Source organism: Primulina huaijiensis, unplaced genomic scaffold (genome assembly GCF_012295235.1).
Source record: "Primulina huaijiensis isolate GDHJ02 unplaced genomic scaffold, ASM1229523v2 scaffold40265, whole genome shotgun sequence".
Classification (NCBI taxonomy): Eukaryota; Viridiplantae; Streptophyta; class Magnoliopsida; order Lamiales; family Gesneriaceae; genus Primulina; species Primulina huaijiensis.
In genome coordinates, this window is record NW_027359513.1 from 14,776 (window position 1) to 28,478 (window position 13,703).

Consider the following 13,703-nt stretch of genomic DNA (forward strand, 5'->3'; position numbering starts at 1 on the left):
TATTTAATTATCTATCAAATTATTTTAAGAATATTTATAATTTTTTTAAAAAAACAATAATATTGTAATTATTTCTAAACTTTATTTAACATTAACATTCAAAATATTATTGTTATTTTAATTATTAAAGTAAATGCATATTTACAAATTTATTTTTAATAAATATATTTAAATTAATTTTAATAAATGTAAATTATAATTATAAATATTTAATTATTTATCCAATTATTTTAAGAATATATATTTAACTAACACTTGGGGCATTTTGGTCATTGCAATAAAATTTACAAAATTAATCAATCATTTTAAAATCATACCAAACACCATGTTATTTATCCCACCATAGTATTAATTCATATCTCTCATTTTTTAATCACTCTAATTACTAATCATTTACTTCTCTCATTACACGTACTAAACGGAGCCTAAGTAATCATTCTCCTCTGAACTATTTGATTATGCTTTTGTATATTTAAAAATAATAGATTTGTTATGAAACGAATATACTTTGTTCATATTTATAATAAGAAATAATATTTTTAATGAGTGATTTAAATAAGATATTGATGTCACAAAAATTGACCGTAGATATTGTATAACAAAAGTTTTTCTGTGATATAAGAAAAATAAAGGGTGTAATAATGCCAATAAATATTTATTTTTACAAGCAATTTTCACACAAATTTCACGCCAATAACAGAACGTGTGAACGAATGAAACCGAAACGTGGGCCCGACCATGAACCATTTAATATATAAATACCAGACCACCATCAACGTTTCTTAACCGTCACTCGCACGTACAGAAAGACTTCAAACTCGAAATCTCACTGCTCTTTGAGAAGCCGCCGTTTCATGATCACCAATGAAGCGCAAGCATCAAGCATCACGAGCTGCCAAAGGAGCTGTAGCAGCAGCATCTCAGCTCTACTTCACAAAGAAGCAGCGCCGGTCGCAGTTAACCCGCCGCCCCCGACTTCATTTTTTCCCGATCATTCCTACGACGTCTGCAGCTTCACTTTTCACACAACCCAGTGATGTCTCAGGTGAATCTAGTTTATCCTCTGTCAATGATTTTAGGAGAGCTATTACTGCAAGGTATTATAGGAAGAAGAGCAGAAATTATGTTAAAGTTGAGTTGTCGGAGAATATGTCAGAGAATTCGTGCGTTGAATCGTGCTCCGGAACGGTAGTGATTGTAGATTTAGATAACAGAGATTTGACGTCGAAGAGTGTAAATGTGGAGGAAGAAGCAGGAGGGGAAGAGATTAGCAGATCTGAAGTTTCTAGCGTTTCTAGGTGCACATTATCGGAGAACAAATCCGGAAATGAGGATCGAAAAGTGACGGAATATGAACGTTATGTTGGAATTTCTCAAAATGACGTCCAATTGGAGATTCCTTGTGAATTTTCGCTGGAAAATATGAATTCTAAAGCTGTAAATGTTCAAACTACTAATAATTTGATTCTGAACGACGGCATGGCACCTATCTCAAACTCTGTCAGGACAACAATTGATATCAGTGAAAAGAGTGACCGTGAAGAGCTGCGATCGGGTGCCATGAATAGAATTCCAGAACTCAAGTCACTAGAATTTGATTTAGTTTGTTCAGAGCAGTTCTCAAATTGCGGTAGTTTAGGTGATGGAGTATCCGAGGAGCAAAACTCGTCCTCTAAGAATTATCAGGTAGTCTCTGATTTTGAAACAGAAAGTTCGGATTATACGTCTTCCTTATGGAGTAATGCTTCCGGAAGTCAATTTTCTGAAAAGTCCATGGGAGATGAAAATTGTTCTCCTACTTTTCAATTGCTCGCTCAGTTTAAGAAACAGTTCTGCGAATCGACTTCTGTGCTAGGTTCGGCTTATCATGACTGTGAAGACTACAGTTCTAATGACATCAACGTGAGTTAAAAAAGATTCCGGTGTTATCGTTCTGCTGGTTGTGTTATTGTTTCAGTACGGTTCAAATGGGATACTGATCTTGATTTGTGATTCTGTCACTTTTATTGTATGTATATGTTTTAGTAGCCTTAATAACTAATATGGATGAAAAATCAATTCAACATATTTTAATTTCAATTTAAAGTTCATAATGCTTGATGCTTATTATAATTCTCATAAATCATTGAATTATTATGTTATGTTTTTGTTTCGGTCTGATTAGTTATTGGGACTAGAGGATGACGATGAAGAGATCTATAAGATCATAAGAAAGAGAGAGAGGAGGCAAGTGTATTTGCGTGATTATGCAGAGGAATACTGTTCTACTACTGACTATGGCAATCTTGTCATTCAGCAGCGCCAACGAATGGTTCGCTGGATTGTGGAGGTCAGTGACTTATGATTATTTGTCCTTGATTAATTAGTCATGAATTTCTCCTAAAAGAAGTGCTTTAAGCATGTTGTATTGTCATACATCTACACCTAGAACAGGAAAGTAACGACAATAATTTGTTATGATGTTGATTTACATGCGATTTCTAGATTCTGCACATCTGTTGACAATGGAAATATTACACGTGGCACATGTAAAATTACAATTGAAAGCTGAAATAATACGCGCATACCCCATTATCAAGGTCCGATGATTTCATGATTTAAAACCTTGTTGGAGTGGTTGTGGCATTTCTTCTCCTTTTTACGAGGTGGTGTAAATGTGCTGTGTTTGTTTTGAGAAATAAAAACAATTCTAAGTATATTTGTCATCTGACTATTTTTCTCCCCTCTGGGGGATGCATTTCTTTATTGTTATGTTTTTTTGGGTAAATGGATACCGTGAATTAAACTAATCATATTTCATGATTCATTCACGTAGTTCGGTGCCATAGGTTGATACATAAACTTTGATCCTTACAATAAACTTGTTTAAAATGCTTGTATCTAACATATTATCTTCCGGGATATTAACATATCTTGTGAGTATAGCAAATCTAAAAGTTATTAATTTCCATAGTTTATATATAGAAGAGTCACACTCTTAGCTTACTAGTGAGTCTTTAACTTTCAATGATTTGATCGTGCAGCAAGCTACTAACAAGGAGCTTCAGAAGGAAACAATGTTTTTAGGTGTTAGCCTTCTTGACAGATTTCTGAGTAAAGGATACTTCGAGAATATAAGGAATCTTCAGATTACTGGAATCGCCTGCTTCACTCTAGCCACCAGGATTGAAGAAAACCAGCCCAACAACTGGTGAGTCATCTTTGATTTACTTACACTGTTGATGTTTGATCGAGGGAAATCGGTGTCAGAAATAAGCGAATTAAATTTATCAATAACATAATTGAGCTGATTTCAAATCGTTTGTACACAGAATATTGCTTAATTACCAAGATTTTAATTTCTTAATTGAGTTAGTAAAATAAATGACATGAAATCTTTGATTTGCACTAAACTAAATTTGATTTTAAAAAAATGGGATTGTACTAAATAAAAATAAACTAGGGCGACTTTTTACTGACAAGGAAATCAAAACAATAATTCGTCCATTTTACTGAAATGTTTTGTGGGTTATTTTTCTTCTTTATTTCTTTCTTCAGACAAGAAAATTCTTTGATGGTCTTCTCTGCTTGTCCATAGATGAAATGATATAACTGTATGTTATTTTGTTTTAAGTTAATATATATGTCACTGAACTTCTCTGCCAATTTTCTTCCTTTTGTTTCTGCCAGTGACGTTCTTTTGTTCGAAGAAAAATCTGGTGCTCCTCATGCTTTTTACTAGTTTTCTATACGTGAGGGTATAATAAAAGAGAGAAGCTCCATCTTTTTTCTTCTAAACCTTTATTGTGCTTTATCACATATTTGGGAAGTAGACATTGTAGGCTTATACCCTCTGAAGATACGATTATCCCAAATCTTGAATTTTTACTTGAGGTTCAATTTTATTTTTGATACAGCATAAGGAAAAAGACATTCGACGTAGGAAGCAACACATATGCTCGGTATGAAGTAGTGGCCATGGAATGGATGGTGCAGGAAGTCCTTAATTTCCAATGCTACCTGCCTACCTTGTACAACTTCTTATGGTACGACTTTTATAATCTGAAAGCACGTACATTTTGTAGGGGAAGGACCCAGGGCCAGTAGAGACGATTCTTCTACCCAAATAAATTTTGGATTTAACTCAGTAATTATCTTAAAAATTCTAGTTTTGCCTCCAGATCCATTAAGTTTCTTCTTAAACCATCGCGCCCTACTAGATATAATTCTTGGGTCCGCTGGATTTTTTCATGCGTTTTCACCCTACTTCATGTCAATAATTCAACGTGCCTTACGAATATGTTCAGGTTTTATCTCAAAGCTGCAAGGGCTAATGAAAAAGTGGAGAAGACAGCCAAATACCTTGCAGTACTCGCGCTGCTGGGTCATCAGCAGCTTTGCTATTGGCCCTCAACTGTTGCAGCTGGGATTGTTGTTCTTGCTTCTATTGCAGCTAATCAAGATGCATCCTGCAACCTGATTACAGCAGTAAGAATTTACCCCTTACCTCTGCATCTCTTTTCCGCAGCAAATAGATTATCTGGGCACTGTTCAGAAACCAGTTCGAGAGGTAGATGCATGAGTTTACTAACATATTTTCATTACTTACTCTTCAGATTCATGCCAGACAGAAAGACAAAGATCTACCTGAATGCATCAAGGTATTTATCAGCTTGCGTGAACTTTCCACAATAATTTACATTAACTCTTGCTTCAGTATTCCTGCCAGTGTCCGGTTAGGTATGCAGAGTTGATGTAAAATATCTAGTCAGTCATATCCCTATCCCCACTATTTTCGTTTTAACGTTCATGTCATGTTCGTTGTTTTGGTACTTGACTCTTGGGGGGAATGATGAACTTCCTTACATATTTTTGGGATGGATTGATAGCCAAAAAAAAAACTATAATCGAGGTTTTCTTTAACAACAAAATAGCTGATGTTTTGGGACTTTAGTTACGTGAATAATTTGAGTCATACAGAATATATGCATTACAGCCATCCAACTAAAATGGTTGAACTGTGTTTTGGGACTTTAGTTGTGTGATTTGAGTCGTATAGAATATATGCATTACATCAATCCAACTAAACATTGTATATTGTGCTTGACAGAATCTGGAATGGTTGGTGAAATATCTATGACAGAAAGATGAACCAAGGTGATAATGAGATATACAAATATAATACACTTCTAGCATAGAATACTGTTTTTTGTCCTCTCTAAAATAGTTCATATGTTGTCCGTAGGATCGAAGATTTTGTAAACAGTTATGCACATTCTTTCAAATTAGCCTGTCATAAACAAGCGTTCAAAGAACAATTAGTATTTCTAGCTATTACAATTAATCTAAAAATTGTTTTACGCATCTTTATCTTTATTCTTATTGTTAAATATATCAGTCATACATAGGTATAGAGAAATAGTTCTCAGTATCACCTAAACATTCTCAAAGTTAGGCTTCATACTTCTAGTTTCTTGTTTAGGGATCGGCCCCTGTCAATCTCATCCCCTCGGTAGATCCCGTTTAATTTTTTTTCAGATATTTAAAATTCCTCTCTGGCTCATTTAGGGTTCAGCACCGTCGATAAACTTTTTTTAAAAGTAAATAAGGAATGATACACCAGCATTTCAAGAAATACTTCATATCGCATGGAATACCACGAATGTCAGATATGCCTCATTCAAATAAAAAGCACACAAACACGCAACTTATTAAAAGAAAAATTCGTATTGAAGAGTTCTTTTGCAACTCTACTAAAATTTCTCAATATTTCATTGCTATCAACATCCTCTTCAAGTGGCATCAAGCAGAAACCACAATCAACTTGTCTACCACAATGTAATTATAATACAAAATTGGAGGGCATACTGATCCATACTTACAGCAAAAGAAATCTCCAGTGTAAACATTGGAAACCGAGTTTCGTGTTTGAACCAATGATTATAAACAATCTTGGCATGCCAGTTATCTTGATGCAGATCAGCGAGTGTAAATTTATCAAGGCAAAGCTCAAGCCGCCCTTCATGGTGTTGGTAGAAAAAAACTTAGTCAGAATGAAGTTTCCTTTTTTGGCATCTTTTAACGTACCATTTAGCATGTTTCTGGAGGCCCATCCCAATCATTAACTTCAGACTAACTAGCATCACCACAGTCATGGAAAACAGTAAAAAAATCCAAAAAATTCTCCATGGAAGGGGATTATATGGGAGATGGGCTGCGTAAACCGGCCTCAAAACACGAATAACCTGGGCATAAACATAATTAACTGTTAGGATAGCAAAAATCAGATTAGATATTATCACTATCGTGCAAATATGTGATAAACATAAGATGCAATATTACCTTGACTACTTATCCGGAGTATATTTTCCCATTTATTGATTGTGATAAAAAACTGAGGAATTATATTTACTTCGTTTTATTTTTCTCTGTCCTTCCTCAACTTATCATGCTCAAAAGAAGAATTGTTTCATTCCAACAAACAGAGCATCACAATCATTATCAACAATAGTGAAAAGCAAAACTAACTGTAAATTTAGCAGCTGAGCTATTGGAATTCGCTCCCGAGTCAATATCAATTCCAGTTAGATTTTCTGTTCCGTGAGCCTGTTCCAATTTCCAGTTCCACATATTAACCATTGACACATGTTTATGAGTAAAGGAAGAGACACTAGGTTTTCTGCAAAACACATCCTCTGATGCAACCACCACTGTAGCACCATCCTGCTCACACCACCAATGCCATAACCTCGATCACAAATTCAACCACTGTTCTACCATCTCCAATACAATCATGCAACCCTTGTCATCCGCCAACACCATAGAATCCACTCTTCCTGCCGCTGCTTTAGTCACCACCGTGTTCACGATTGTAGAGCTGCCTTGTCCGCCACCGTCACACAATTTTGTTCATGGAGCCACAGACATGCTATTCACCTAAAATGCCTCTCAAGCGGGCCATATTTCCCTCTTGTCTGCATATACCACCATAGCTTCACATTGTTTGCCATCAAATTCTTTACCACCACCAACCCCATCTTCGAAGTTGTTTTAGGTGTCATCTTCAGTTGTTCAATCGGGCATGGAGTCATTTTCTAATGTATAAAGAATAATTTGATTGTTCAAGGGAATGCATCACATTCATGAAACTAACCATTTCTTATTTGGTAATATTCATTTGGACGCATTATGTGGTGGCAAGATTTCCACATGAGTGGCTGATGATGGTGCATTGTATGATTAAGATTCTGCAAACGAGGGTTGGTATGGGGATGATGATGGAGGAATAATATGGTGAAGTCTCTCTTTTTACCCATAAACTGATAAACACGTGTCACTAGGAAACAAGTCGAACAGAAAATCCAAACCCTGTCAATTTTTCTGCTCATGAATGTTCATCAAATGGAACCCGATGAGTTTGACATGTTGCATCTGTTGGGAACTAAATTTTCAATCGCATCAAAGTAAAAGTTATTACAATAAACACTCAGCCAAAGGATTAAATCCTTTGCCAAATACCCTAGCTCAAGCTAGTAACTCACTAATCACTAACAGTAAAAACGTGAATGAATCTCTCCTAACAAACTCCTCTATTTAATCCCTCTCTCATCATCTAGATTCTTCCGGTTATTTCGAGATATAAGAGGTTTGGACCTCTGCTGACCCATTTGGTCAAGGCCAGGTATAATTGGGTCCATAACAGCATCCAACAGAAATAAGAGAGAAATTTTTAATGAGATCGTAGTTATACTTACCACACAAGCTGGTGCCAAAGGAACAAAAGTCAGGTTCTTCTTCGCGCTTTCAGTCTGAATATTTAATGTCTAACAAAAGAACAAAGCACAGAAATGAAAAGCGTGTCCAAGATCATATAGTAAACCTTCATCATAATATTATCATGAGTAGCAGGTGAAGGCAACCCGATATGATCGATGGAAAATATATATTGCCAATTTGTTATAGAAAGAAGGTACCTGTTTGCAGAGATCCTCCAAAAATTCCGAGAATGCAATGGGCTTTATGTCATTGAATTTAGCGATGAATGAGTGTTTTATTACATCAATAATCACTTCACAAAAGTAAACTACAAGCGCATTCTGCATGATTCAGAAAAAATATTCAAGAAGTAACTAATCGCACAATTTTCATTTTTATCATACTAGATTATCGATATGTAAAATGCTAGCAACTTGTGACTTACACTGATAAAACTTTCAAACCAAGGACCCTCTGCTTCGAGTATATTTTGAGCTAAAACAAATAATATAAATGCCGAAATGTGGAACCGCTCAATCGAATCTGGTTGAGCAATCAGAGAACGGGATGATTATTAGACATAAAATTAATACTTCAACGAGTAAGAAAAAAACAATCATGATATTTTCCATATCATAGGCTTATTCTAACTTTTATTGGCGTTCCATGAACAAATGAATTATAATGAGTATTATTCCAGTTCGAAATCCGTACTAATATTCTGATTGAGACAATAGAAGTGCAAAATGTATAATCACATTGGAAAGAAAAACTAGTTATACCAAGCATATTATAATTTCTAAGCATTTTAGAAAGAAATTGAAAAACAACACTCACCAAAGTATACCATACTGTGAAGATTATCCTTGCTATAACGTTTGAATACATTGCTTTTAATCTCCGCAAAATTGTTCGATACAAGCATAGCAAATAAAGCATTGTTGTGAGCAACTATACATGTTGACAACGTAACCGCCTGAGCTAATAAGATAAATGAATGAACTAGTATGGGGAGTTAAGGAACTACATCGATGAAAGATATGACAATAGAAAGAAAAAAAGTAACAAAAGGTAAATAAAATTATTATGATGACAAGGATATTTGAAGAAACGACTGCCAATGCTTCGTCCAAAATAAATCTCCGCAGCCAGAATCGCATGTTTTCTTGCGAACAGTTTGCAAGTCCATCTGCTGAATTGAATAGAGCTTGCATCACATCTCCAACAAAACTTTGACATAATTTATCGAATATCTGACATTCGAAGGGCAATATCAAACAAATTGTATATGACATAGGAAACCAGGAATAATACAAACTATAACCATGAATGTCAAGAAAAAACATATGACGGAATCTTTAAATTAAACAGTGAATAGCAACAAGGACGTGGCCATTTTGATTGTCAAGTAACTTCAACACGTGAATCATATGGAATTGTTTACATGATAACTGTGAATAGCAGTATGAATGAAGCCATCATAATTTATGACTGCCAAGTAACTGTATCGAGTGATCATGACTTTCCTTCAGAATATTTTCTTCAGGCATTTGAACTTCAAAGAAATACTCTAAACATTTTACAATTAAAGTTATTTGTTTTTTGTTTCAAGGTTTCAGGAGCGTGGGCACAGTTTTAACTTTTAATGGCATGAATACAAGAGACAATCAGTGGTCAAATCCAGGAAATTTGTTTTGGAAATAAATAAAATTTATCACATCTGTCCACAGGCGACAAGACATCTAAAGTTCGTTTGATGCTTCAAGTACCCACATCTAATTGCATGTATTCTTAATTACATTCAAACCAAAGACAGTTCAAAACTGTTCCGAACACCATGAGTATGCTTGTACAAATAATAAAACTTCCTTAACATATCGTGCTTGCCTTAGTCAATCCCTTACCTCCAAAACATTGTAGACTACGTAGAGTTTAATAATTCCTTGACCACGAATCATGTGATATATCAAGCTGATATCTGGGCAAAAAGTTAAAGAACAATATATCATCAACATAGTGTAATTCATACTGAAATTCTCCGAAACACTTGGAAAACTTTTACAGATTTACTATCCTTACAAAACCTGCTTGTTGTAATAGAGTGACTCCAGTGACCAGGACAACAAAGCAGCCAAAATCAGACAGCTCCGCTGATGAAGCCCTCTCAAACTGCCTGCCACAAGCATGATTAAATTATACTAAACCTATAAGGTCCCTTGAGAAAAATAAGTGAATGATGTTTATGACAAAATAAATTCATGGCATCCAATTGATCTAAATTTGAAATCTAGAAAGCAATACCGGGAGAACCTCAGAACATAACTGAATATATGCTAAGAAAACAAATCCTCATAAAAAAACACTGTAGACTCTGATACACCAAATGTCCCAAACATGAACTGTAGTCTAAATCTACCTTGGCAGTCTTCCTAGCAAACTAGCTTTGGATAAGATTATTGCAATTAGACCAACTGAATATCACGAGCTGAAGCTGCCACGCTTTGATAAGAACACAACCAAACATACTTGTATGCATGTGCCACATGATTGCATGGGTGCAGCCAAATTGCCCAAGTTCTTTAAATGTCCTAACTTATAAGATGATATTTAGTGGAATCTTTTGTTAAAATTTGATGTCACATAACCTATCACATCACTCAAAAGGCATTGTTTGTGAGAGATGGCACTGACCTGGTTTTAAGAAGCCTCCAAATTGTTATAACAATCCTTGTTGGCATGATGGTTAAGAGCGAAAGAAATGAGTCAAAGCAGACAAAGAAACCAATATTGATAAGCTGCAAAGAAAACAAAATTCTTTTTGATGACAACATGCATAAGGAGAAAAATAACATGTCCCGATTTCGTAAAATTTCAAGTTCCAGACAATAACTGATGGGAAAGTGATAAAAATGACTCAAGGCTTAAATCCACAAGACTACGTTCAACAAGAAAACCATTCACTGGCAAATAGAAATTTAGAAAACGAGTCCATGCTTAAGGACAAGTGTGGTAGTGCTTGAGGATGAAATCAGACAACTTTACCAGTTCACAACGCCATGGCAAACGGAAAATAGTATCATATACTCTTTCTCGTTCTTTATCATTGCTAAGTGTGGTGGTGCTTCTTAAGGAATTTCCAGCATTCATTTCTTCCATAAAATATTTCATCGGTGACTTCTCCAAATGTAATGCGTCTGATAGGAAATTGTAATGCCTTGGATTAAGTGGACAGGAAAAAAGAGGGGAAAAAGAAAATGAAAGAGAAAACATAAAGCATGTCATTTTGAAAATGTCTTCTACCTTACCAGCAAAGACGATGGACAACTTGTCAATCATGTAGGAACTAAATGTAAAGAATGAAAATAAGCAAAAAAAAAAAAAGGAGAAATACTCAAATCGACATCACAATATAAAATTACAGCGTCCCGGAAACATCACTCTTTAGTTATAAACAGAACCATTAACTACAGCACAACATTGCGTAAAAAAATCGGAGTTCATCGTGAAACTATTCATTATTTTAAGTATCAGCTAAAATACAGCGATAAACTCGTGACATAAATTTTAGATTATTTCTCCAGGTAGCTATAAGTCTTTTCACACGACATACAGAACTTAAAAAGTGCCCAAAGTTGGATGACCAAAAACTACAGACAACACTAAGGATACAGTTAGAAGGAAAGTTTTAAGGATTTTAAATTCTAATTTTGAAATTGGAAAAATTGCACTTTTTTCATCCTAAACTTGTGGTTTTGCAATACATTTCTGACTGATCTTTTGAGTTGACATCACTTTTGGTCCCCTTCCCAAGCAGTGTATCAAACTTCACCTCCATTTCCATGCAAATTTACATCACAATTTCCCGTGCAACCGAACAAAATGCTATAAAAAAATTAAAATATGAGGCCAAATGTGGATATCATCGGATGAACTGTGAAACACGCCCCAAAGCAAGGGATAAATGAAAAATCCCGTAAGGAATAGGATGAAACGCGCAATTGTCTCGTTAGCAAGTAAGTTTCATAAAGAATCATCCAAGGATCACTTCATAACTCCATTTTTAAGTCCCAGTAACATAAGTTAATGCGAGTAAAGATAACAATTATGCAAAAACATAAATTATGCGATTCAGTTTTCTTGCTTCATTTTATCACTTTAATAATGGAAATTCCAAGGTGGATAAAACCTCGTGTCAGTGCCCGTGTGTTTAGGAACCACAAATCACATGCATCCCATTCAAAGTCATTATCAAATTCGATCCAGATAGCCTATGTTCCGCATCAAGGACTAACAATAATTCTATGACGGAGGCTCCAAATTCCTAAGCTTTTAACAACTAAGGACTGCACAAAAAACAGTAATTAACCACCGTGAAACTGGACTTCCCACTCAAGTATTCCTCTTCATTTTCCTAGCCCATGTCAAAATATCAGTATATTTTATCAGAGGGTTAGGTTTTTTTATAGCCAATTTGCATTTATCCATTAGCTACTCTCATAAACTCCCCATCTATTAACTCATTCAATCAAGAAAAATAACAGCCGGACTTTCGGATAGAATTTTCCGCATCCAAAAAGGGATACCAGAATCAACAAACACTTAAAGAAGATGGACTCACAATTGGAATCTTCAGACATCAATTTCTTCCAATCCAATGACACCTCCTTCTGCAATTTCCCACCCTTCAAATGCATCCATTGATCCGATTTGATTTCACCCCCCACTCCCTCCTTCTTCTCCTCAACTCCTTCCACCGCATTGTCTTCCTTTCTACCACTACCACTCTCCTCAGTGGCCAACGAGATCATAGTTTCACCTCCATTGATCACATTACTCACATTCCTCTGCCTCAATTCCCGGAACTGCGCTGTAACTTCACGCATCACGCAATTCGCCTCACTCTCAACCTCCTCTGTAACCGTACTACTCACCGTACAGCTATAGTTCTTAATTTCACCGTTGGTTACAGAATTTTCTGAAACCACGGATGAAACCTCGGAGGTCGTTTTTCCTTTCCTATTCCTCTTCTTCTTCTTCTTCCTGCGAGAGGGGGAAGAGGCGGTGTCATTCTGTTCAGACGAGAAGATCGCGGCGGACAAATTATCATCGTTCTGGGGGATCGTGAGAATGTCAAACGGCGATCTTGTGGGCATGGCTGAGTAATTGCGTGACTATTCAGGTGCGCAAGGCAAGTGGAAATGTGTAATGGGGAAATGGAGGTGACGCACTGTGACCCAATGGATAAGGGACGCGTGTCTTTTCTCTTTGGACAACGCCTCTTTATTTTGGTGCTACACTTTCGCGTGCTTTCCAATCCCAGTTTAATAAAAACGTAAGAAGCCACTTTTTTTAAAATAAAAATAAAAAATATATTTTAAAAGTATTTTATACCTATAATAAATAAGATGGGTGGTCATTTTTAAAATTTTATATATAATTCATTGACCTATGTGTGCTGTTTTGTTTGCAAATTAATATAATTCATTTCTGATAATATTTGCACTGTTATTTCATCATTTATGAATATATATATATATATATATTATATTATTAAATATGAGAGTCCGAAATTTGGTATATTTTATATGATGAACAAAATTATATCTATAATGGGCTTATTGGGCAAATTATATGATGAACAAAACTATATATATCATGGGCTTATTGGGCAAATTCTGGTATAAATTGGAATTAATTATATCTACAATGGGCTTCTGACACACGCGCAGATGTATGTTTTGTTATAGTAAGCAATTTACGTGAACACCACAAAATTGTCTTCCATATTAATTGCTCCCTTAAATAAAATTTCTTTGGTTATTGACAATTTTTTATTTATTTATAAAAAATTTATTAAGATAAAATAAAATTATGATTTTTTTTATTTTTTCAATTATTTTAAAACTCTTAGGTTAAATTAGAATTGACAAATTTCAAATTCTAAATTAAAATTGAACAATCACAAATAC

The 13,703-nt window shown here is 35.0% G+C and overlaps 2 protein-coding genes and 1 long non-coding RNA gene across 4 annotated transcripts; 1 reads left to right on the top strand and 2 right to left on the bottom strand.

Annotated features, from left to right (window-relative positions):
* Positions 1–816: 816 nt before the first annotated feature.
* LOC140969182 (cyclin-SDS-like) lies at positions 817–5,494 on the top strand. 2 transcript variants are annotated; one of them, XM_073430456.1, is made up of 7 exons: positions 817–1,902; positions 2,165–2,329; positions 3,024–3,190; positions 3,897–4,025; positions 4,287–4,467; positions 4,596–4,640; positions 5,090–5,494. In XM_073430456.1, exons 1-7 carry the CDS (start codon positions 865–867, stop codon positions 5,117–5,119), a joined length of 1,755 nt encoding a protein of 584 aa, XP_073286557.1. In that variant the 5' UTR covers positions 817–864; the 3' UTR covers positions 5,120–5,494. The 2 variants fall into 2 exon arrangements, with proteins under 2 accessions (XP_073286557.1, XP_073286556.1); XM_073430455.1 differs by lacking the exon at positions 5,090–5,494 and having other exon boundaries at positions 4,596–4,801.
* LOC140969183 (uncharacterized) lies at positions 2,990–4,760 on the bottom strand. Its single transcript, XR_012173897.1, has 3 exons — positions 4,627–4,760; positions 4,342–4,526; positions 2,990–3,215 (listed from the first exon to the last, which is right to left on the bottom strand). It is a non-coding gene; the product is annotated as an uncharacterized lncRNA (long non-coding RNA).
* Positions 5,495–5,690: 196 nt separating the features above from the next.
* LOC140969172 (protein POLLEN DEFECTIVE IN GUIDANCE 1-like) lies at positions 5,691–13,021 on the bottom strand. The gene is made up of 11 exons (XM_073430440.1): positions 12,353–13,021; positions 10,777–10,928; positions 10,426–10,529; positions 9,819–9,907; positions 9,639–9,712; positions 8,837–8,987; positions 8,572–8,739; positions 8,180–8,277; positions 7,953–8,075; positions 7,734–7,802; positions 5,691–6,224 (listed from the first exon to the last, which is right to left on the bottom strand). The coding sequence occupies exons 1-11, from the start codon at positions 12,885–12,887 to the stop codon at positions 6,024–6,026; spliced, it is 1,764 nt and encodes a 587-aa protein (XP_073286541.1). The 5' UTR covers positions 12,888–13,021; the 3' UTR covers positions 5,691–6,023.
* Positions 13,022–13,703: the final 682 nt, after the last annotated feature.